We start from the raw sequence: 26,280 nt of genomic DNA on the forward strand, positions 1-26,280 counted from the left end.
CCTCAGGGGGGCAAAAAGTAACGGCTACAAAGCCCTTGGCACATGGTAGATGCTTAATGCGTGGTGGCTGCTATTACTGTTTTGGCTACGTACTTACAGGAAATCATAATTTGGTATTATTGCTCACCCACTGAGTCCAGCCTTGACGTACATGGCATCTTATAAAGTAAGTTCTTAACACTTCTAAAAGCTTTAAACAACCAGCATGATATGAGGTACAAGGGTCGCTTGCCTTATCTGAGTCAGGAAACTGTTGTACCTCACCTTGTATATCTGTCTCCTCAAGGAGGTCGTGAATGGAAAGTCAGTGGCAGGTTAGGCAACTCTGTTTCAGGCAGATAGTTATTAGCTTGAAGAGAGAATCAGCAGGCTGAAGGAAAAAGGGACAAGGTGAATGAATAGAAAATATTTTGGTAGTCTACACCTTTCCCACATTTCACTAATTTTCAGTGGCATTAGACAGGGCCATTCAGGTGCTCAGACTGTCCCTGACTCTTCTGTTAGCTTTTTTGGGCTGGGACTTGCATCATTATCCTCAGACTTGGTTCATTTAGTAAGTATTTCTTGAACTCCTATGTGCTGGGGATAGAAATAAATTAATTGTCATTCCTGCCTTTAAGGAACCGAATATAGTAGAGGAAATGAACATACATACAGATACAGTGCGGTGTGGTGAAAACAGAGGCATGTATAACAGACCTTAGCCCACAAGAAAATCAGCTCTACTTCCTGAGTTAGGAGCTTTCTCAGATGAGTAAGTGAATTAGGAGTTAACTTTGCAAAGTGAGTAGGCCATTCTAAGCAAAGGCAGTAGTCTGTGCAAAAGGACACAGGTGTCAGAGTGGTATGTCAGCTCATTGTGGCCAAGCTGTATTTAACAAGGTGGAGTAGATGAGGCTGGAGAGGTGGGAGGGGGCTAGATCATGGGAGATACTATGTGCTGTGCTTAGGAATGTGGACTTTATCCCATAGGCAAGGAAGGATTCAAAGCTGGCCTGTGACATTGTAGACCTGTATTTTAGAAAGCTTGCTTCATTTTAGAGGTGAGAGCATATTGCTGTTCATGCTGCCTACCAGCAAGGTTTCCTGTTCCAATACAGACAGCTGCAGTCTAAACTAGGTAGAATGGTGCAGGACCGAGTTAATGAAATCTTGACCTTGAAAACAGTCTTAAGTTTTAGTAGCTAATTTTTTTTCCTCAAAGAATTGATTGGTAAAATATGGTGTGCCATTAATCAAAACAAAACAAAATAAAATGTCTTTTTACTCTGTAGGTTTAGAACTGAAACTTCTTGACCCCAGCAAGATTCCCAAGGCCTCAATGACAAGTGGTTTAGTTCAGCAGTTCCAACACACAGTCCTTCCCTCAGTGACACCCTTGGCCACCCTTATCTGCACTCTGATTGCCATATTGGTAAGAATTCACACGTGGTCCTCATTTCTTGAGTTTTCTCTGCTTTTCTTTTGTGTGGCTGGTTGAATTTTAACTTTCAAGTTTTCCCAACTGTAGGATAAATTCCATGGCTGTAATCCTGCTGCAGATTGAGGCATTTCCTATTCTTAGGGTAACTTTGAACACTGTAAGGAAGGATTACTAGTAAAGCCTCTATGAGAGAGGTTCTCACCAGAAACTAATAGACCATCTGTTCACCGTCAGATGAGGAAGAAAGGAAAGCCCAGGGGAGGGAACTTGGACCACACCGTGGAGAAAGAGGACAATGTAGTAGGGACATCAGGTTTTTGTTTTCATACATGGCTAACTGATAAAAACTCTAAATTTGTCTGTACTGCATGGATATTTTGTGACGATGATAATGAATTGAGAGAGTCAACAATGGCTGTCTGAGCATCAGATAAGAATCTTATATGAATCAGATGCTGTTATAGGCATCATTCATAGCTGTTTTTATTTGTTAGTGATCATGATGCCCTCAATTTCATGATACAATTTTAGTAAAATTCAACATAAATAACTTAATCATATCTAATTACACTCAGTTTTAATTTTGGTTTCTAAACAATCAAATCTACTCACAAGACCCCTGACCCCACTTAATTACGTGGCAGTACTGGTAGGTAGTTAAGCTCTGTTGGCCTACTTATCCACATGTTCTGAATTTAAAACTTTTTTCCTAAAACTTCAGCCTTGTAAGCTGCATATGGAAGGCCATGGTTTTGTTGTAAATTACACTCCAGCCCACAAAGTTAGGTGTTTGTTTATTAATATGCTAAGATCTAATTTATTATTAGCTCCACAATATCGATGAACTTTTGTAGTTTGACCTAATATGTTCAGTGACTATTAATTAACTAATTATGAAGGTGTAGTTAGGAGTTATACTGGATATCCTAGAACTTAATTATCATTTCATATTAATTTTGATGAATAGAATAATTTTAATGTGTTAAATATATATTTCCAAATGCCTTTTTTTTTTCTGAGTAGTTGTTTTTATGTTAACTTTTGGTGGACTGTTCTCAAAGCGAATTATCCCAGTTTGATGGAGACTAGTCTTAAGAGCTACTGTTTTTCAGAGATGATGTAAATTATATTCACCTGAACAATGTTTCAGTAAAGCCTATTTTAAATGATACTGAAGTTTTCTCTTTGCCTATTGTTTCTAGCCCTCTATTTTCTGTCTTTGGTTTAAACCTCAAGGGCCCAGAGGCTTTCTCCGATGTCTAATTCTTTGTGCCTTGAGCTCCTTCATGTTTGGGTGGCACGTCCATGAAAAAGCCATACTCCTTGCAGTTCTCCCAATGAGGTAAGCAGATAGCTCAGTCAGTCAACATGTCTGGCATATTTCACAGTGATCCTATTGTTTTCCATTTGATCTGTAGCTTCTTGACATGTTCAGTGGGATGGGCAAAGGCAAAGACACATGGGAACAGATTTATACCAGGACAGAATGGGGATGTTTAACTTGGGATCCTTGTACCTGTGAGGGTTCTAAAGTATGCACAACTGCCTGTATTGTTCCTGCATTTTTTGGTAAGGGGTACTGTAGTGATTAAGCGCCATGATACCAGGCTGTTACTTCTGGCTATTGAATAGCAGCATAGTATGGAAAAAGCATGGACTTTGGTGTCATCACACCTGTGAAAATAAGGTCCCACAGTTCCTTGTTAAGTGTTGTTAGTCAAAGTAAGGATTGAGTCCATTATGGAATAATACCTAACACGTACAGCACTTCAGATTTTTCAGAACTGCTTTTGTTGTTAGTTGGTTTTTGGGGGGTGGGGGTTGTTGTTTTGTTTTGTTTTGCATTCTTTCTTTTGAGCCTCACAACAACCTTTAAGATAATTAGTATAAATGGATATCATCCCCTGTCTTCACATCTGCAGAAACTGGGGCTCAAAGTTTAAGTGACTTATCCAAAGTCACACAGCTAGCAAATAGCAGGGTTAGGACTTAAACCTGAATCTTATCGTGCTGAATCTTAAGATCTTTTCACTGTGTCATGCTAAAAAAAAAAAAAAAAAGCATTTTAAATGCAGTTGTGTCCATTTTATATACAACTGAAACCCAATTAGATAGATGGTAATAGAATTAGCCTTTTTCTTAAGATTTTTCTTAAATCCTGAGAGAAATCATTTAAGCTCTGAAAGAACATTAATCAAATTTGTCAGATCAGTATATGGCTTGTCTGGGTTCATTTAGCAACTTGGAGTTTCCAAATTAAAAACTAGAGAGAAACTTCTAATGTCTTTAGTTAGAATTCTTATTAAACACCAGCAGGTATGGGGCATTGTCCAAGAAAGAAGGACTATAGGGTTGGAAATAAAACTCCAAGTCCTGTTTCTCTAGCTGCCACCACTAGGCAGCTCCCAATCCCACAATATTCCTTTCTTTGAGGAGGCAGTTACTCAGAGAAGCAAGATTCTTTTTTGAATGTTCCATGACTCAGTGTGATGCATTCTTCTTTGTATTGCTTAAAGTTTCCCACTAAAAAAGTTAATATTCTCAATTGAATTGGACTTGTGGCAAAGATCAGTATGTTATTTTATGCATAAGTGCGTTCTAGAAATAATATTAGATGCAGGTTATTCCAGCTATTTGCAAGTATAAGCTTCATTTGATGTTTTAAGGAATTATTATAAGAATTTTTATTTTTAGCCTCTTGTCTGTGGGAAAAGCAGGAGATGCTTCCATTTTTCTGATTCTGACCACAACAGGACACTATTCCCTCTTCCCTCTGCTCTTCACTGCACCAGGTAAATAGCTTCTTTTAAGAGAGATCTATTTAATTGCCATGCCTTTTCATCAGAGCCTACTGATCAGTACTGTCTGATCAATACTATATGATTTAAACAACCTTAAAATCTCTTAGAAAGGAGAGCTCATCCATTCTTTTAAATAAAACCTCCAACATGTCCCTAATTCTCAGTATCTTTACATGTCACAAAAATGTACAGTTAAGCTCAGAAAGCATTCCTAGCACTATATAGCTGTGTCATTGTGATTATATTCCCTTAAGTACCATAAACCTTCCTCTTACCAACTTTATCATATGTACTTTTTTATTCTTTTAACAGAACTTCCCATTAAAATCTTACTCATGTTACTGTTTACCATCTATAGTATTTCCTCACTGAAGACTCTATTCAGGTAATCTAAAAAAAGTGCATTTAAAATTATATTTACTTTTGTGAAATGTTTACTCCTAAATGATTGATAAGCCTTTTAAATTTTATTTTTTAAGTTTAAATAGTAATAGCACAACATTACAAAATATCAGCAGATAGCAGGAGAAATTACCCATATTCCATCACTCTCACATGGCAACATAGGTCATGGCTTTAGTTTGGGGGAATATTTGAGGAGGGACTACCCAGCTTAAATTAAAAACTTTATATGAAAACTAAAAAGTGGAATGTAAAATATGCATTATGAGTAAAACCACATAAATACAGATGCTTACAACCAAAAGATATGTAAAAAATTCTTACATATCTTAGAATTATGGGTGGAATTTTTTTCTTTTCTAAACTTAATGTTACCTATATAATTTTTTAAAGCTTGCTTATGGATTATATCTGATTGTGTTCATGAAACCTCAAATGCTTGATTATATGAAAACTCAACTATAACCATATGACTCAGCAATTCCACTCTTAGGTATATACCCAAAAGAACTGAAAATAGGGACTCAAACAGATACTTGTACATCAGTGTTCATTGCAGTTTTATTCACAATAGCCAAAAGGTAGAAATAGCCCAAATGTCCATCAACAAATGAATGGATAAACAAAATAGTATATATACATATAATGGAATATTAGTCATCCAGAAAGAGGAATGAAGCTCTGATACATGCTACAACATGGATGAACCTTGAAAACTTAGGCTAAGTGTAATAAGCCAGACACAAAAAGACAAATACTGTATGATTTCATTTATATGAAATATCTAGACTAGGCGAATTCATAGAGACAGAAGGTAAATTAGTAGGTATGGGGACCGGCGAGAGCAATGGTGGTGCTGGATAGGGAGTTATTATTGCTTAATGTTTCCAGAGATTCTTTTTGGGGTGTTGAAATGTTTTGAAAGTGGATATTGACACAACATTGTCTATATACTTAATACTACTTAATTATATACTTAAAAATGGTTAAAATACCAAATTTTATATTATTTTACCAAAACAATAAGTTATGCATTGTTTACCATATTCTTATTCCAATATCACACTATCCAGCCCCCTTTCCTCTTCCAAATGCATAGCTAATTCTCTCTCAGCAACTTCAGCTAAGTGACAACATAGATGATGGTTGGGTAAATTCGGATTGTTGCGTTAATGTAATGATATATCTTTATCATTTTTTTTTAATGTGAAATTTTATTCATTCGTTTGACTCTAGCTTTATCTGTACTTCACATCACGACAGTGCAGGTGAGAAGCTTTAGCTGAGAAATGTTTGCAAAAGCAGAATGACTCATCTAAAATCAGACTCCTCTCGTTTTTTCTTCAGAAAAGAAAAACCTCTTTTTAATTGGATGGAAACTTTCTACCTCCTTGGCCTGGGGCCTCTGGAAGTCTTCTGTGAATTTGTATTCCCTTTCACCTCTTGGAAGCTGAAGTACCCCTTTATCCCTTTGTTACTGACCTCAGTGTATTGTGCAGTGGGCATCATATATGCTTGGTTCAAACTGTATGTTTCAGTATTGACTGACCCTCCTGTTGGCAAGACAAAGAAGCAATGAATAAAGGAACTGCTTGGATGTATTCCAAGCAATTATTTCATGGGAAATTAATCAGAACTTGAAGAAAGTTGCTGGTGGCATGAGCCATTCATTTCAGTAAATCTGTTTGAGGACCATTCTTCTAAACTTGGCCTTGCCCAGCTTAGCAACCTGATTGTCACCATGGTGAGAAGCCACTTGTCCTCCATAAGCAGTGAAACACATCTGAAACAAATCTCGCCTTCCCCTATTAAAATTGTCTGAGATCATTGAGACTGCTTTGCTTGCTCCAGGCAAGGAGGGAGTCTGATCAACAGCATGATTATCTGTAGCCTATGATAACCATTGTCAGGGTATAAAGCATAATTAGAATGATATGCTAAGGGAAATATAAATAAAATACCATTTTGTATTTCTGCACAAAAAATTTTTGGATCATTTCCAGCTCCTACATTTTCCTGTTGGCATGCATACAAGCAAGTGGTGTGCACTGTCCCCATTCTGTACACCTTGTTCCAGGAGATTTTTTTTCATTGAAATTATACATTGACAATACTCACAAAGCCAGGGAGAATATTTAATGAACTGTTTGGCCTGTCAGCAGAGACTATAAACCACATCTACTCTTACATTAGTTAAGGACATCTTGTACAGTTCATTTATTCTAAAAGCAAGTACTGCAATTTTGATAAGGCTACTCCTTCTCAAACTTTCCTCATGTGAGAAGACTTAAGGGTTTTTTGCAGCCCAGTCTTGTCCTCCCCCCACCTTGAGAGTACTTCATACACTTTATCCAAGACCCCCGTTTGCCTAATACCTGCTGCACATTCAAATTCAACCAACATTTATCTAGCTGACACTAGGGACTTTCACACATTTTATTTACCATTGTCCCCTAAGAAGATCAGAGAGAGACCAAGGTCAATAGAATCCTGGGATGCTAATCCAGCTATCCCATCTCTTAAATTCAGTCTACTTTCCCAGACTTCTTTTGAGTTTCATTCAAAGATAAAGATGGGGGTTTTTGCCAAAGGGGGAGGGAAGTACGGCCCCTCTAGCCTGTTTTCCTCACCACGGTCCCCCTTGCACCCTATGCTCCCACTGTCCCAGCAACTTAGATTTCCCAGTGTGCCATGCTATTTCGTACTTCTGCTTCCTTTCATTTTTGCCACTTCCTTTCTTTCCTCTCTCTACTGACTTTTCTACCCTATCATCTGATTGTCTGAACTTCTTCAAGATTCAACTTCACTGCTACCGTATCTATAAATATAAATGTAAAACAATGTAATGATTAAGCGTAGGGGCCTTGGGACTTCCCTGGTGGTTCAGTGGTTAAGACTCTGTGCTCCCAGTGCAGGGGACCTGGGTTTGATCCCTGGTCAGGGAACTAGATCCCACATGCCACAACTAAGAGTTTGCCTGCTGCAACTGAGATTCCACATGCTGCAACTAAAGATCCCATGTGCCACAACAAAGACCTAATGCAGCCAAATAAATAAATAAAATAAATAATAAAAAAAAAAAAGAGGAGGGGCCCTGCGGGAATTCCCTGGCACAAAAAATATAAAAGAGTAGGGTCCCTGAAATCACACAGCCTGATTTTAGATCTTGCCTCCATGATTTTTTTAATCTGTAGTCAAGTTATTTAACCATCCGTTGCCTCAATGTCCTCATTTCTAAAATCACAAAAAATTTAGAACCTTGCTTAGCACATATTACGTGTTCAATAAATATCATTTAAGGGAATTCCCTGGCGGTCCCGTGGTTATGACTCTGCACTTTCACTGCTGAGGGCCCAGGTTTAGTCCCTGGTCGGGGAACTAAGATCCCACAAGCTGCGCAGTGTGGCCAATAAATAAATATCTGATATTTTTACGAGTCCTTTCCCTCTACCTTCTCTCCCCCTCCCCCAGAATTGAGTACCCCACCATGTGCTCCCAGGCCAGGGGTCTACTTCTGCTATTAACGGCTGTAATAATTGTTTATCTGTTTTCCTCAGGAGACTTTAACAATTTGACAGCAGAGACCACACTTGTCTTGATAGTCCCAGTTTTTGGCACAGTTGAATGAATGAAGCACACCACACAGGCCATGATTAAAATCTAAATGTTTAGTAGCACCAGTAGTAACACAAGGGACCCAGTGTAGTTCCTCATATCTTTGCCAGTTGGTATGCAAACAAACAAAAAAAGATGAATTTGGATGCCTCTCAACAAGGCCAAATTTAATTATGCTTTGTAGGTTGTTACTGTCAAAGTGATGTGGTGTCAGAACTGGAAGAGCTCATCTGTTGCGGAGGTTTCCAAAATGTTCTGCAGAGCCTTGGAGGTTCTTGAGAGCTGCCTCAGAGGCTCTGGGCCCTGAAGCATCTTCAACCAAAGCAAATATGCTTTGATCTATTATATATTAGGCATCATGTAAGTTTTTGTTTGACTTAAGGATTCAAACTCTAAATATAGTCTTTAAAGCAATTCAATCCCTTATATTACCAGGAGGGCAATGGCTCCAGAGACTGAGGAAAAGCTTGTTGATGCCAACACAGACTTCCTCCCTACAGCCTGGGACTCTCCCAAGCACTATACTTTGTATTCACGTATTTAAGCTTTGCAAAAACATGAGTGTTTTCAACAGTAAATTCCTAGGTTTCAGCAGTTAACTAAATAAATGAAAGTGCCATTTCAAAATGTTTTGAAATCTAGAATTAAGTCAAGAACAAGCAAAGGTTACTATCAAAATTTAAACAAGATGTATAAGAAACCCATTTTTTACCTGCTTTTAATTTATTTGCAGTGTACCCAAATTTAACAAGACGAAGGAAAAGAAAAGTGGGAGGAACTTGGTATTCTTGGTCACCATATCTTTCCCTGGGTTGAGGGGATAGAGCCAGAACTGGGAGGGAACTATGGAAGATGCACTCTTTCCCACCTAGAAACTATTCTTTGTGGAGGAAGCACTTCAATGTCAGAGGGAATTGCCCCCTATGTAGAGTCCATGCAGCTTGTTTGCAGTTAATGGGAGAAAAAAAATTCTATTAAAATATAACCTTTGAAAAAGATGTTTTAAGTAGTTTGATGAAATTACTCTTCCAGTATGATCATGGTAAAAAATATATATGTATTTTGACCCATCTACCCCCTTTTTCGTGCTTCAAAGAAATGGGCTACTGGGACTTCCCTAGTGGTCCAGTGGTAAAGAATCCACCTTCCAGTGCAGGGTACGCAGGTTCGATCCCTGGTCGGGGAACTAAGATCCCACATGCCGTGGGGCAACTAAGCCCGTGCGCCACAACTACTGAGCTCATGCACCTCAACTACCAAGATCGTGCACCTCAACAAGAGAGCCAGCATGCCACAAACTACAGAGCCCACGCACCCTGGAACCGGTGCGCCACAACTAGAGAGAAGCCCATGTGCCGCAACGAAGAGCCCATGAACTGCAACTAAGACCTGATGCAGCCAAAAAAAAAGAAATGGGCTACTGTGCTAATGGCAACTGAACTTAGAACAATTTTATAAACCTCAAAAACCTGAATCAAGCCATTAGTTTCTCACAATAAAGTCGCATATTCATCATCCCCACTTTATAGAAATGTCAATAAATGTACTGAAAAAATTTTTTTCAGTCTCAGGAGTGTTGACTGCAAGAAAAACACACAACATAGGAGTTGTTTTAGTTTTATTCAGGGACCTTACCAAGGACTATAGCCTAGGAAACAGCCTCTCAGTAACTCTGAGAGAACAGCTCTGAAGAGGTAGGGGGAGATTCAAGTATATATGTGACTTTTGGGTGAGGGAATACATACAGTCGAGAATTCATCTTGGTAAAAGATTACTGCAAGTCACAAAGAACAGATATCTCAGGTTAATGATTTTAGTGCTTTTCTATGTAAAGGAAGATGCAAGAATCAGGGTTCATTAAAATTCTTCCGATTAGAACCAAGATGGCGGAGTAGAAGGAGGTTCTCTCACTCCCTCTTGTGAGAGCATCAGGGTCACAACTAGCTGCTGGACAATCATCGACAGGAGGACACTGGAATTCACCAAAACAGATACCCCACGTCCAAGGACAAAGGAGAAGCCACAGTGAGTTGGCACAAGGGGCACAATCACAGTAAAATCAAGTCCCATAACTGCTGGCTGGGTGACCCACAGACTGGAGAACACTTATACCTCAGAAGTTCACCCACTGGAGTGAAGGTTCTAAGCCCCACATCAGGCTTCCCAACCTGGGAGTCCGGCAACGGGAGGAGGAATTCCTAGAGAATCAGACTTTGAAGACTACTGGGATTTGATTGCAGGACTTCAACAGAACTGGGAGAAACGGAGACTCCACTTTTGGAGGGCACACACAAAGCTGTGTGTACATCGGGACCCGGGGGAAGGAGCAGTGACCCAGGGGGAGACTGAACCAGACCTACCTGCTAGCATTGAAGGGTCTCCTGGGGTGACGGGGGGTGGCTGTGCTTCACCGTGGGGACAAGGACACTGGCAGCAGAAGTTCTGGGAAGTACTCCTTGGCGTGAGCCCTCCCAGAGTCTGCCTTTAGCCCCACCAAAGAGCCCAGGTAGGCAACAGTATTGGGTTGCCTCAGGCCAAACAACGAACAGGGAGGGAACCCAGCCCCACCCATCAGCAGTCAAGCAGATTAGTTTTACTGAGCTCCGCCCACCAGAGCAACAGTCAGCTCCACCCACCTCCAGTGCCTCCCATCAGGAAACTTGCACAAGCCTCTTAGACAGCCTCATCCACCAGAGAGCAGACAGCAGAAGCAGGAAGAACTACAATCCTGCAGCCTGTGGATCAAAAACCACATTCACAGAAAGATAGACAAGATGAAAAGGCAGAGGGCTATGTACCAGATGAAGGAACAACATAAAACCCCAGAAAAACAACTAAATGGAGTGGAGATAGGCAACCTTCCAGAAAAAGAAATCAGAATAATTATAGTGAAGATGATCCAGGATCTCGGAAAAAGAATGGAGGCAAAGATCTAGAAGATGCAAGAAATGTTTAACAAAGACCTAGAAGAATTAAAGAACAAACAAACAGAGATGAACAATACAGTAACTGAAATGAAAAATATATTAGAAAGGGCTTCCCTGGTGGCGCAGTGGTTGAGAGTCCGCCTGCCGATGCAGGGGACATGGGTTCGTGCCCCGGTCCGCGAAGATCCCACATGCAGCAGAGCGGTTGGGCCCGTGAGCCATGGCCACTGAGCCTGTGCATCCGGAGCCTGTGCTGTGCAACGGGAGAGGCCACAACAGTGAGAGGCCCGTGTACTGCAAAACAAACAAACAAACAAACAAATATATATATAAACTAGAAGGAATCAATAGCAGAATAACTGAGGCAGAAGAACGGATAAGTGACCGGAAAACAGAATGGTGGAATTAACTGCTGTGGAACAAAATAAAGAAAAAAGAATGAAAAGAAATGAAGACAGCCTAAGACACCTCTGGGACAACACTAAACACAACAACATTCGCATTATAGGAGTCCTAGAAGGAGAAGAGAGAGAGAAAGGACCAGAGAAAATATTTGAAGAGATTATAGTCAAAAACTTCCCTAACATGGGAAAGGAAATAGCCACCCAAGTCCAGGAAGCACAGAGTGTCCCATACAGGATAAACCCAAGGAGAAACATGCCAAGACACATAGTAATCAAACTGGCAAAAATTAAAGACAAAGAAAAATTATTAAAAGCAGCAAGGGAAAAATGACAAATAACATACAAGGGAACTCCCATAAGGTTAACAGCTGATTTCTCAGCAGAAACTCTACAAGCCAGAAGGGAGTGGCGTGATATACTTAAAGTGAGGAAAGGGAAGAACCTACAACCAAGATTACTCTACCCGGCAAGGATCTCATTCAGATTCGACAGAGAAATCAAAAGCTTTACAGACAAGCAAAAGCTAAGAGAATTCAGCACCACCAAAACAGCTCTACAACAAATGCTAAAGGAACTTCTCAAAGTGGGAAACACAAGAGAAGAAAAGGACCTACAAAAACAAACCCAAAACAATGAAGAAAATGGTCATAGGAACATACATATTGATAATTACCCTAAACGTGAATGGATTAAATGCTCCAACCAAGAGACACAGGCTGGCTGAATGGATACAAAAACAAGACCCATATATATGCTGTCTACAAGTGACCCACTTCAGACCTAGGGACATATTCAGACTGAAAGTGAGGGGATGGAAAAAGATAATCCATGCAAATGGAAATCAAAAGAAAGCTGGAGTAGCAATACTTAAATCAGATAAAATAGACTTTAAAATAAAGAATGTTACAAGAGACAAGGAAAGACACTACATAATGAACAGGGGATCAATCCAAGAAGAAGATGTAACAATTATAAATATATATGCACCCAACATAGGAGCACCTCAATACATAGGCAACTGTTAACAGCTATAAAAGAGAAAATCGACAGTAACACAATAATAGCGGGGGACTTTAACACGTCACTTACACCAATGGACAGATCATCCAAAATGAAAATAAATAAGGAAACAGAAGATATAAATGACACAATAGACCAGATAGATTTAATTGATATTTATAGACTATTCCATCCAAAAACAGCAGATTACACTTTCTTCTCAAGTGCGCACGGAGCATTCTCCAGGATAGATCACATCTTGGGTCACAAATCAAGCCTCAGTAAATTTAAGAAAATTGAAATCATATCAAGCATCTTTTCTGACCACAACACTATGAGATTAGAAATGAATTACAGGGAAAAAACTGTAAAAAACACAAACACATGGAGGCTAAACAATACGTTACTAAATAACCAAGAGATCAATGAAGAAATCAAAGGGGAAATCAAAACATACCTAGAGACAAATGACAATTAAAACACTACAATACAAAACCTATTGGATGCAACAAAAGCAGTTCTAAGAGGGAAGTTTATAGCTATACAAGCCTACCTCAAGAAACAAGAAAAATCTCAAATAAACAATCTAACCTCACACCTAAAGGAACTAGAGAAAGAAGAACAAAAAAACCCCAAAGTTAGCAGACAAAAAGAAATCATAAATATCAGCAGAAATAAAGGAAATACAAACAAAGAAAACAATAGCAAAGATCAATAAAACTAAAAGCTGGTTCTTTGAGAAGACAAACAAAATTGATAAACCATTAGCCAGACTCATCAAGAAAAAGAGGGAGAGTACTCAAATCAATAAAATTAGAAATGAAAAAGGAGAAGTTACAACAAACACCGCAGAAATACAAAGCATCCTAAGAGACTACCACAAGCGACTCTATGCCAATAAAATGGACAACCTGGAAGAAATGGACAAATTCTTAGAAAGGTATAACCTTCCAAGACTGAACCAGGAAGAAACAGAAAATATGAACAGACCAATCACAAGTAATGAAATTGAAACTGTGATTAAAAATCTTCCAACAAACAAAAGTCCAGGACCAGATGGCTTCACAGGTGAATTCTGTCAAACATTTACAGAAGAGCTAACACCCATCCTTCTCAAACTCTTCCAAAAACTTGCAGAGGAAGGAACACTCCCAAACTCATTTTATGAGGCTGCCATCACCCTGATACCAAAACCAGAGAAAGATACTACAAAAAAAGAAAATTACAGACCAATAACATTGATGAATATAGATGCAAAAACCCTCAACAAAATACTAGCAAACAGAATCCAACAACACATTAAAAGGATCGTACACCATGATCAAGTGGGATTTATCCCAGGGATGCAAGGATTCTTCAATATACGCAAATCAATGTGATACACCATATTAACAAATTGAAGAATAAAACCATATGATCATCTCAATAGATGCAGAAGAAGCTTTTCACAAAATTCAACACCCATTTATGATAAAAACTCTCCAGAAAGTGGGCGTAGAGGGAACCTACCTCAACATAATAAAGGCCATATATGACAAACCCACAGCAAACATCATTCTCAATGGTAAAAAACTGAAAGCATTTCATCTAAGATCAGGAACAAGACAAGGATATCCACTCTCGCCACTATTATTCAACATAGTTTTGGAAGTTTTAGCCACAGCAATCAGAGAAGAAAAAGAAATAAAAGGAATACAAATTGGAAAAGAAGAAGTATAACTCACTGTTTGCAGATGACATGATACTATACATAGAGAATCCTAAAGATGCTACCAGAAAACTAGTAGAGCTATTCAATGAATTTGGTAAAGTTTCAGGATACAAAATTAATGCACAGAAATCTCTTGCATTCCTATACACTAATGATGAAAAATCTGAAGGAGAAATTAAGGAAACACTCCCATTTACCAATGCAACATAAGGAATAAAATACCTAGGAATAATCCTACCTAGGGAGACAAAAGACCCGTATGCAGAAAACTATAAGACACTGATGAAAGAAATCAAAGATGGCACAAAGAGTGGAGAGATATACCATGTTCTTGGATTGAAAGAATCAATATTGTGAAAATGACTATACTACCCGAAGCAATCTACAGATTCAATGCAATCCCTATCAAATTACCAGTGGCATTTTTTTATAGAGCTAGAACCAAAAAATCTTAAAATTTGTATGGAGACACAAAAGACCCCGAATAGCCAAAGCAGTCTTGAGGGAAAAAAACGGAGCTGGAGGAATCAGACTCCCTGACTTAAGACTATACTATAAAGCTACAGTAATCAAGACAATATGGTACTGGCACAAAAACAGAAACATAGATCAATGGAACAAGATAGAAAGTGTAGGGCTTCCCTGGTGGCACAGTGGTTGAGAGTCCGCCTGCCGATGCAGGGGACACGGGTTCGTGCTCCGGTGCAGGAAGATCCCACATGCTGCAGAGCGGCTGGGCCCGTGAGCCACGGCCGCTGAGCCTGTGTGTCTGGAGCCTGTGCTCTGCAACGGGAGAGGTCACAACAGTGAGAGGCCCATGTACCGCCAAAAAAAAAAAAAAAGAGAGAAAGCCTAGAGATAAACCCACACACATATGGTCAACTAATCTATGAGGAAGGAGGAAAGGATATACAATGGAGAAAAGACAGTCTCTTCAATAAGTGGTGCTGGGAAAACTGGACAGCTACATGTAAAAGAATGAAATTAGAACACTCCCTAACACCATACACAAAAATAAACTCAAAATGGATTAGAGACCTGAATGTAAGACTAGACACTATAAAACTCTTAGAGGAAAACATAGGAAGAACACTCTTTGACATAAATCACAGCAAGATCTTTTTTGATCCACCTCCTAGAGTAATGGAAATAAAAACAAAAAGAAACAAATGGGACCTAATGAAGCTTCAAAGCTTTTGCACAGCAACAGAAACCATAAACAAGATGAAAAGATAACCCTCAGAATGGGAGAAAATATTTGCAAACGAATCAACGGACAAAGGATTAATCTCCAAAATATATAAACAGCTCATGCAGCTCAATATTAAAAAAACAAACAACCCAATCCAAAAATGGGCAGAAGACCTAAATAGACATTTCTCCAAAGAAGACATACAGATGGCCAAGAAGCACATGAAAAGCTGCTCAACATCACTAATTATTAGAGAAATGCAAATCAAAACTACAATGAGGTATCACCTCACACCAGTTAGAATGGGCATCATCAGAAAATCTACAAACAACAAATGCTGGAGAGGGTGTGGAGAAAAGGGAACCCTCTTGCACTGTTGGTGGGAATGTAAATTGATACAGCCACTATGGAGAACAGTATGGAGGTTCCTTAAAAAACTAAAAATAGAACTACCATATGACTCAGCAATCCCACTACTGGGCATATACCCAGAGAAAACCATAATTCAAAAAGGCACATGCACCCCAATGTTCATTGCAGCACTATTTACAATAGCCAGGTCATGGAAGCAGCCTAAATGCCCATCGACAGACGAATGGATAAAGAAGATGTGGCACATATATACAATGGAATATCACTCAGCCATATAAAGGAACGAAATTGGGTCATTTGTTTGACGTGGACGGATCTAGAGACTGTCATACAGAGTGAAGTAAGTCAGAAAGAAAAAAACAAATATTGTATATTAACACATGTATATGGAACCTAGAAAAATGGTACAGATGAACCAGTTTGCAGAGCAGAAATTGAGACACAGATGTAGAGAACAAACGTATGGACACCAGGGTGGTAAAGCAGCTGGGGGGTGGGAGTGGTGGTGTGATGAATTGGGTGATTGGGATTGACATGTATACAGTGATGTGTATAAAATTGATGACTAATAAGAACCTGCTATATAAAATATATATATATATATATATATTTATGTAATTCAAGCCATCCAAAAGAAAAATAATTCTCCCTAAGATATACATCTAACTATAAGGGAACTGTTTGTCCAAAGCACAGAGCATCCTGTTGTCTTAATTTCCTCTGTCTGAAGCAGAGAGTGTACTGTCCATCAGTGACTGCAGCAGATTAGTCCTTACAGAACTGGTCAATGAGCAACACTCCCTATTCTTCTTTGTTTAAAGGAGTCAGAAGTAAAAACAGTATAGTATATATAGAAACAACTGTGAAAAGGACAGGACCCATAATATACCTATGTACAACATCATGGAATCCTAGAATCCTAGAGACTCTCAGAAGAGCATTCGAGGAGGATTTATTTTTTACAGTTTTCCTGAATGAATAGGTAGCTGATTAGGCAGTGTCGAGGTGTTCACCATCTCATAAAGCAGCCTCTCCTACATGTGCAGCTGTTTCTTAGGGCATTTAATGCTGAATTAATATTTTTCTTCCTCTTACTTTTACCAGTTGGTCTCTGGAACAATACATAATGAGGTTCTATTCCCATTTGTGACAGCCCTTCAAGTGATACACAAAGGGGAAGTCCCACATTGTGGTCCTTTCTGCTGAGAGCCTACTATATGTCAGGTACTATGCTAGGCATTATCCCTTTTTTTTTTTTTTTTTTTTTTTTTTTTTTTTTTTTTGTGCGCGGGGCCTTCACCGTTGTGGCCTCTCTGCAGGCTCAGCGGCCATGGCTCACGGGCCCAGCCGCTCCGCGGCATGTGGGATCTTCCCGGACCGGGGCACGAACCCGCGTCCCTTGCATCAGCAGGTGGACTCTCAACCACTGCGCCACCAGGGAAGCCCCTTTTGCTATAATTTAAAAAGGAACACTGTGGTTAAAAAAAAAAAAAAAAAAAAAGACTGTGCATATGTCATACTAGTATTTACATAAGACAGATTCTCAGACATGTAATTACTGGGTCAAAGAGTGTGAACCTCTGAAACATTTGCTGCCTTCCAGGAAACTGTTCCAATATACGTTCCTTTGGAAAATCCTAACTTGAAATGTTACGGATCTGGGATTGCTTTTTGTAGGCATAAAAGCCTCATCCTTTATTAACTGAAACTTAATTCTTCCACTTTAGAGATCAATACCTGATGCATATAGCTTCGCATTAACCTCTAGTTTAATCAGCATTCCTCTAGATAAAATGTTGAAGACATTTTAGCTCCTTATCAGGAAGGGCTGTCTAAACAGAGAGCTGTTCGAAGATCGGAGCTCCTCAGTCCTGGAGGCCGATGAGCAGAGACTGGACAATTACTTGGCAGAACGTTATAGATTCCTTCTTTTTGTTCAGTCCTCAAATCTTTAGGAAACACCTCGTCCCTCAGCGACGTGCAAGGACCTGAAGACCCAGGCTGAATTTCGAGAGTTTAGCTAAGTGATCTAGTCCTGGGATTCTCCAAATTCTTTATGGCTGGCTGGACCTTAATTTTAGGCTTTGTGGAGGGTGTGCCTGTGCGAATGAATGACAGGAAACGCAGGAAATGAAAACTAGCTTTTATTTTATTTCAATTAATTACGTTTCTTAAAACTGTCCATCAAGCCCACTTGTGGGTTTTGGTTACAAAGATAAATTCTTGCTGAAAGAACATTCTGGGGCAGGAAAAGGAGAGGCAATTGTGGCTGGGGGAGGTTGGGCGAAAAAAATCAATGTCTCCTAGTCTTCTCGCAGTATGGCTCGTTTCCCGTACTCCTCGAACCCCGCTACCAAGCCCCGACATCCCTTCCGTGGAGTTAGCGCCGGCCGGCAAGCGAGCAACGCCGGACACTTAGTAGCCCGGAACCTCGCGTGCGCGTTTCCGGCAGCAGCGTGCAAGGGGAAGTGTTTGGGCGCCGCACCGCCTCGCGCCGTGCCCTTCAGCACCGCGCTCGGAGGTGAAAGCTCGTGGTTTGGGCCCCGGCTGTGGTCTTGGTGATTTCCTTTGTAGCTGGAGGTCAGAGGCCAGGCCTCAAGTGGGAACGGCCTCACCATGATGAACGGCCGGCCGGGCCGAGTGCCCTTACAGTTCCTGCCGAATGAGGCCCGGAGCCTGCCGCCGCCAAAGCTAACCGACCCGCGGCTCCTCTACGTCGGCTTCTTGGGTTACTGCTCCGGCCTGATTGATAACGCGATCCGGCGGCGGCCGATGGCGTCGGCCGGTGAGGGCTGCGCGGGCGGGATGGGCTGGGAGGAGAGGGGGCCGTAGGGCTGAGGGCCGGCTCTGCCTTAGGCTGCCTGAGGTGCCCCCGCTTTTCCGGGCCTTTTCGCGTTAACAGGCCCCGCCTCGCCTCCCTCAGGTATCCGCGCCCCGTGAGCTTCTCAGAATCGGGCCGGCCAGAGTGTCATTTCAGGAAACTGAGATGCAGTGCAACCCACGATCTCGCAGTGAGTCTGTGAAGGACCCCGGACTGAACTGCCTGCTCCCCTCTCAGTTCGCGCTGTGGGGCGTGCAAAAATGAGCGATCAATCGATGCAATGCACTACTGACACTGCGTGCGTTTACAGCATTTAGTCTTCAGACACCTTGGGTGGTGAGGTGGGGGAGAGGTATTATCCATAATGGGGAAACAGAGCCTTAGATTAAAGCAGCTTGCCCAAGGTCATAAGTAGCACAGTCTGTTTTTAAACTTCAGAGTTTAGAGAGAGTGCTGTTCAGAACCAGCACTTCGCAGATTTAATGTGCATACTAATAACTTGGGGATCTTGTTAAAATGCAGATGCTGGTTCATTAGATCTGGAGAGAGGCCTGATGGTCCCAGTCTCCCAGACGCTGCTGGTCTGGGTTCTTCACGTTGAGTAGGAGGCTCTAAACCACTGGGCTGTATTTCCTAGTAGATCAGTGTTCACCTGTCTGAGGCCAGCAGTGATAGTAAGTGACACACTTAACTGTGCTAAAGCCTATGGCTTTCCAAAGGGAAGAGAGGGAAACTTTGTAAAAGGTGTGTTTGAATTTAGCTTTGATATGTCAGACGGTACTTGGAGAGAGCCTTCCAGGCCCGTGGGAGGCTAGTGGGAGTGAATGGGGGGGCAAGAGCACCTGAATGGGGCGCAGTTGATGATGAGGGAGTGCAGAGTAGGGCGACAAGGCAACAAAGATTTAGGTGGATGGTGGCAATTTATTCTCTAGGCAGAAGGGAACCTTACATGCTTTTGAAAACTATCAGAGGAAGTTCAGTGATTGGACCTGTGTTTTAAAAGGTCACTTTGTTAGAAACTAATTGGAGCCAGGGAGCCCAGCTAGGAAGAAAGCTAATACAATGGTTCAGGCAAGCAGGAATCACCTCACTTGTGCCTCTTTTGCCTTCTTCCAGCCATATGTATGCCTGGAGGTCGACTCCCAACCCACCAAATTTTGGCATTTCTAGTGCTCAAATAGACTTGAGATCCTGTGTGCTTTGGACATGCCCCCACTCCACAGAAAGGAGTGATCTTTTGTCCATTTCTGCCACTAGGAACTATGGAGTGTTCTCCCTTCATATCACCACTCCACACTTGCCCACGCCTGTCACTTGGTGTAATGGAAGGAGCTCTATTTTGGAATTAAATGGCCTTGCTCTGCTGCTTCCCAGCCATGTCACCTTGGGCAAGTTACTTGGTCAGAGCTCAAGTTTCCTCATCTATAAAGTGAGAATAATTCATCTTTGCATATTTTTTTTTTTTGAGAATTAAGTGAGCTTCTATAGGCAAATGCCTGGCACACGGAAGGTGCCTAACAGGTTTCCCTTTCCTTAGCTCTTGTTATGCAAACAATTTATCATATATTTGTTCAGCCTTAACTGAGCTCTTTCTCTGTGCCAGGCAGTATTACACATTGGGTGTATGGGGGGAGGAATACTGACCTGCCCTTGAGGAACTCCTAATTGTGTCAGGGAGACAAACAGATCTGGGTCTAGGTGTGACAGACAGGTATTTTGATAGAGGTGGGTGAGCAGAGTGCTTTGTGAGCATAAAGGAGGTTCAGATCAGAGGGATCCTGTTCCAGAGGAAGAAACGGTTGGCTGAAATTTGAAGTATGTATCACTTAATCTCACCTCATTGTTGTCAAAGAATGTTTTGTGCCTTTTCTGGGAGACAGAAGAGCATAGTAGTTAAGAGCACAAGCTTTTGGATTTGACACCACCTCCTCCCTACTAGTCATTTCATTCTGGAGAAGTTACTTATCTCTGTGAGCTTTAGTTTCCTCATCTATGAAATAGGGATGGTGTCTACCTCTTTGTGTGGCTGTGAGAACTAGGTGAGATAATGGATGTAAAGCACTTAGCCCAGGCCCAGGGGTCAGAGTTACTGAGTTTCCTGGGTTTCCCCTTAGTTGCTTTGGAAAATTCAGCTCTTGAGGACTTTACTGAAATAGTTTTCCTCAGCAGCATTTATTGAATGCATACTGTGTTTATCTAGTTCAATGTCTGGCATATAGTAATGTTCAATGAGTATTTATTGAATGAATGTGTAGATTACAAGGAAATATAAAACATTGTCCCAACCATCCAAAGATTTACAAACCAGATGGGCATATCTATTAAAAAGATGAATTCTGGTACAACTTTATGCACATAGGAGGAGTGGGGAAGAGAAATATACGGTGGATTTTCCAACTATGGCCATGGAGAGTACCTGGCATTCTGTAGGTAGTTGGAATATTCTGTCAAGGAAATCAAGTTGTGCAGATCTTTTTCAAGTTAGCAGAAAATATTAAATACAATTTTTTCTTAAGCTTTTCTCCCATCACCTGTTTTTTTTTTTTTTTTTTTTCTTGCGTTATGCGGGCCTCTCACTGTTGCGGCCCCTCCCATTTGCGGAGCACAGGCTCCGGACGCGCAGGCCCAGCGGCCACGGCTCACGGGCCCAGCCGCCCCGCGGCATGCGGGATCCTCCCGAAACGGGGCACGAACCCGCGCCCCCCGCATCGGCAGGCGGACTCCCAAGCACTGCGCCACCAGGGAAGCCCCATCACCTGTTTTTAAACCCTTGTTTCTGGTTACCACTTACCTGCCCTAAATTTAGAGTTAGTTGGTATCTAAGTGTAATCCACAAAATTAAATGTTTATTGATTTCTAGTTTAATATATCAGTAGTTTATGGCATTCTGCAAAGAGCACCATGGCTTTCAAGTTTAGGTTCACTGAGTAAAGGAAAGAAGGGGAAAATAATTGTGGGAGGGTTGTGTATGTGGTGAAAGGGAGACCACTGCTGAAAGAGAAGAGGCTAGGGAAATGAGGACTTGGGAAGAGGCCAAGCCATGCCTTGAGGGCTAGGACACTGATATCATCTAAATCTTCTGTGAGGGATATGAGTAAGCATAGAGAGTCTGTGTAGTCCAGTGGCACACGGGAGAACCCAGCACATTTTGGTTTGCTGTATTACCAGTGGCCCATTAGGGGAAGCAGTGGCCCTTTGGGCTAAGGGAGAATGCTGAAGAGTCTGGGCCCTGTCCAGTCCCAGGTCATAGTGATACTCTGTATTTTTATTGTTTTACAATTTTTCCAAAACACTATAATAACTACTGTGAAAAAGATAAGTTAGGTATTATCTTTGTTTTAGAGGTAGTAAATTGATTTGCCCAAGGCCATTCATCCATTTATTATATATTTATTAAGTGCTGTCTGTGTGCTGGTATACAAAGATGAATCAAACATTGACTTTGCCTGGTAGTAGAGAGAGAAATAATTACTATAGCAGTTTACATATTAATAGAGATGAGTTCATCCTTTTAATTCTAGGAAAGTTATAGGAAGGTTTCTTAGCAGAAGTGATGTCTGAGTTGAATCTTGAAGGATCAGGAAGTTGCTGGACAGAGAAGTAATCAGTGCATGGTATATAGAAGTATGAAGGAGCCTAGTTTATGTGAGGAATTAAAAGTAGTTCAGTATTGCTGGGCACAATGTGCATATCAGGGAGTGTCAGAAGATGATGGTGGAAGAGGCAGCTCATGAAAGGCCTGGGAGATCATATGCACGAGTTGAGGGTCCTGTTGACCATAATTGAAGAGACTGACAGACTAGTTTGTGTTTTAGTAGAAATTCCTGTAATGACAGGGTAAAAGCTGGGATCAGTGTGGAGTAGAGAATGAGGTGAAAGGGAGACCAGTTAGTGTAAATGAGCACAAGTTCCCTGAAGTGAGGAAAGGAGATATTTATAAGGTAGAATTGACAGTGACTGGATGTAGGGGAAGAGGGTAGAAAAAAAAGATAATTACTATGTTTATTATCCAGGACATGGATTCCTGGGTAAATGGTCTTATTCTCTGAATTAAGAAAAAGAGATATGAATAGGAAGGAACTGAGTTTGTTTGGGGGTATTCAGGTAAACGTATCTGTCAAATATTTGGATATATTTGTTGTTCAGCATGGGTGCCTGAGTTGGATGTTACTTATAGATGACAATAGATAAAACTATAGGAATAAGAAGTTCTCCAAAGGAACATCTATGGGATAAGAAGAGGGCTGGGAATAGAATTCTGAGGCATAGCTAGAAAACCTGCCCTTAGCCTTTTGCAAAAAAATGTTTTTGTATATAAAGTTTATACCTTTGCATCTCCCCTTCACATTTGAAATTTTGGCTTTCCTAGATCATGTGATCTGATCCTCTCCAGTCTTATTATAATAGGATGATTTTTTTAGTAGGATGATTTTGTTTATTTATTATTTATTTATTTGTTGCTCCGCGTGGCATGCGGGATCTTAGTTCCCCAACCAGGGATCGAACCCATACCCCCTGCAGTGGAAGTGTAGAGTCTTAACCACTGGACCGCCAGGGAAGTCCCAGTAGGATGATTTTTTAAAGATAGTTTTTGAATAAGTAATACATGCAAAATTACAAAATTTAGAAGGTACAAAAGAGAATTGAGATATATTTGTCGTACAGTGTACTGTTTTAGTAACCACTAGATATGCAAAAATAAATCGGTATATGGAGACAAACCAAATTGCTTTTAGACCATCTGTAGAGGACTTTACCTCTACTCGTCATCTCCTGAACATGTCCTGGAATACAAGCTAGTGTAAGTCTAAAGTTAACTTATTGAAAAAGAAAAACTTTTTTTTCTGTTTCAGTCTGCCATTCAAGTTTTTGTACTTATCCACCTTTTTCCTTGAAGAAACTTATAAAACCTGAATTTTAAAAATCTTGGGTTCTGCTGATAGTTATATTTGTAGACTTAATGTTGCTTTTCATAGTTGCCAGATATCCTTAGGAAGATGTCCCAAAGAATACCCATGTACAAAAGCCTTTTTTCTTAAAAGAATGTCGAAAGAAAGAAATTATATATCTGAAACATGAAAAATGTGATTTTTAATACACATGACTGATTTTTGCTTTCTTTGGGATTTGTTGTTTCAATTTCAGGTTTGCATCGCCAGCTTCTATATGTTACTTCCTTTATTTTTGTCGGATATTATCTTTTAAAACGTCAAGACTGTATGTACGCTATGAGGGACCATGATATGTTTGCATATGTAAAGTCACATCCAGAGGATTTTCCTGAAAAAGGTATTTCAAGTTAATTGTAGAAAACTTCTTTCTTATTCTGTATCATTTTCCCTGGTTAATCTTATTTATGCCTATGGCTTCAGTGCCTTCTGTATTCTGTTGACTTCCACATCTTTGTCTATAGACCATAATTCTCTTGAATTCATATATCCAGTTTCTGGCTGAGTACCTCTGTGTCCCTCAGACAGCAGACAACTCATGTCCCCTCTGCTTGCCCAGACCTCCTGTTCTTCTGTGTCCTGCTTCAGTGAATGGCACTACTGTCCACCTAGGCTCTCCAGCCAGAAGCCTGGGAATCATCTTCAAGTCTGTCTTTGACTTCCCATTAGTCATCAAGTCTTACTGTTCTAATCCCTAAATAATTCTCAGCTCTGAACTCTCCTCTCTACCCTTGCCACTACCCTGGTTCAGGCCCTGGTAATCTCTTGTGTGGGCTCTTGCACTTGCCTCCAGCTTGCCTCTGCCTTTAGTCTTACCAGAAATCACATCTGTGTGGATAAATATGGATGTGCTTAAAATAGCTATCCATTTTGGATAAAATGAAGACTCCCTAGGATGGCTTGTTTTCCCAGGCTGAGCTAATTACCTGGTAGAAACACTTAACTCATAGCTCTTATCCACCCCTTATCACACACAGGCTGTGTTGTGTCCCTCACTGGACTGTAGCTTCATCTTTGTTTCTCCAGCCTCCAGCACAGAGCCTACACAAAGTAGGCACTTAATAAATAATGGCTGGCCTGAACTACATAGAGCCCTGCCTCATCTCCTGCCTCATGAAATGCTGTCCTGAACCTGCCCTATATTGCTTTGTACATGCTATACCTCCTTAGTCCTCCTCTTGCCCCATTTCCACTCTGCGCACCCAACAAATTCCTGCTCAAGATTCATCATCTCAATGAAGCCTTCATCCAGCTATAGACAGGAATTTCCTTAGCACACTCTACTTATGTTTGTGCAGCTATGAACATAACTGTAATACAGCTGTTTTCTTGTTCATATTTTATACAGATACACAATATAGATGTGTACATACGTGAATGAATGAGTGTAGGAAATTTTTGAAATTTTGTAAATATATAGATTTTTAGATTTTCCTATTTATGTAAAAGTATAATATTAAGCATTTAAATTTCATCAGACTGAATGATGATGTGTAGGGTCCTATTTAGCTCTGAAATTGTATTACTCTAACATTTCCCTAGCCTTCAGTCACATATGTGATGTTTATGGTGGATCAGAAAGGCAGCTTTTTTTTGCCAATGAAGAGCTCAAAGACTAATACAAAGCCATGAATAGTAGATGTATCAGGGATGGGAAATACTCAGAACTACTGGATGTTAGATCTGAAAAAGGAATCTTGGGAATATTGATTTCTAAGAGGGAGCCCAGTATTAGTTAGTCCTCAGTCCCAGACCTCTGGCTCTTTGCCTCCACATTTCCACTAGCTCCCTCTGGCAGTGAGTGTAGCCTCACAGGCTTATTCTCTCTGAGCAGCAGATTACTGGCAGGTGTGCCAAGAGCCTTCTGCACGGACAGTGCAGTCATGGAGAGCTTGAACGCCTCGGCTCCTGGCCCCTCCCTATTCATTCCTTCTTTTACCCCTTCAGCTAGGATCCTCCTGGCAGCCCTTTGCCCCTCCAGATAACCATCTGGATGTCACCACAGATTCTTCCAAAGTTATTCTTCATTCCGTGGAACAAAATGCCTCAGTGATTGCCAAGCCATGGTTGAGGACTAGAAAATAAGGCAGTTCTTAAAAGAATATTAAGTGTTAATTTTTCTTTAGGAAATATGATTTTTTAAACACAATTTAAAAATCTTCTGTGATCTTTCTTTTTATAGATAAGAAAACTTATGGTGAAATTCGTGAAGAATTCCATCCAGTGCGTTGAAGTCTCCAAAATGCTTGCTCCGGTTTCACTGATACCGGTTTTTTCTGAATGTTGTGGAACTGTTTCTGTGACATCTGAAGTTTATGTTAATCTGTACATTAACACCTTGTGATTAAAATGGTCATCATAAGCACTCTGACCCCTTTTTGTCATAAGAAAAATAGTTCATCGGAGAATGGTCAGTTTCCATTTACCTAGTTTTAAGAAGCCATCTGGCAGATTTAAAAATGGGGTTCTAGGGGCTTCCCTGGTGGCGCAGTGGTTGTGAGTCCGCCTGCCGATGCAGGGGACACGGGTTCGCGCCCCGGTCCGGGAGGATCCCACATGCCGCGGAGCGGCTGGGCCCGTGAGCCATGGCCGCTGAGCCTGCGCGTACGGAGCCTGTGCTCTGCAACGGGAGAGGCCACAACAGTGAGAGGCCCGCGTACCGCA

At 40.8% G+C, this 26,280-nt stretch overlaps 2 protein-coding genes across 3 annotated transcripts in view; both read left to right on the forward strand.

Moving 5' to 3' along the window:
• ALG8 (ALG8 alpha-1,3-glucosyltransferase) overlaps nt 1–6,611 on the forward strand; it is a 28,378-nt gene extending 21,767 nt beyond the window's left edge. Inside the window, exons 9-13 of one of the 2 annotated variants that reach the window (XM_007455295.1) lie at nt 1,275–1,414; nt 2,626–2,765; nt 4,118–4,215; nt 4,537–4,609; nt 5,974–6,611. In XM_007455295.1, coding sequence (XP_007455357.1) covers nt 1,275–1,414; nt 2,626–2,765; nt 4,118–4,215; nt 4,537–4,609; nt 5,974–6,205 — 683 coding nt within the window. In that variant the 3' untranslated portion in view covers nt 6,206–6,611. Of the gene's footprint in view, nt 1–1,274; nt 1,415–2,625; nt 2,766–4,117; nt 4,216–4,536; nt 4,610–5,899 lie in introns of both variants that reach the window. The other variant, XM_007455296.1, reaches the window with a different exon arrangement.
• Nucleotides 6,612–18,310: 11,699 nt separating this feature from the next.
• Nucleotides 18,311–25,981, forward strand: NDUFC2 (NADH:ubiquinone oxidoreductase subunit C2). Its single transcript, XM_007455297.1, has 3 exons — nt 18,311–18,631; nt 23,813–23,956; nt 25,799–25,981. Exons 1-3 carry the CDS (start codon nt 18,463–18,465, stop codon nt 25,846–25,848), a joined length of 363 nt encoding a protein of 120 aa, XP_007455359.1. The 5' UTR covers nt 18,311–18,462; the 3' UTR covers nt 25,849–25,981.
• The last annotated feature ends 299 nt before the right edge of the window (nt 25,982–26,280 follow it).

Source organism: Lipotes vexillifer, unplaced genomic scaffold (assembly GCF_000442215.2).
Source record: "Lipotes vexillifer unplaced genomic scaffold, Lipotes_vexillifer_v1.1 scaffold276, whole genome shotgun sequence".
NCBI lineage: Eukaryota > Metazoa > Chordata > Mammalia > Artiodactyla > Lipotidae > Lipotes > Lipotes vexillifer.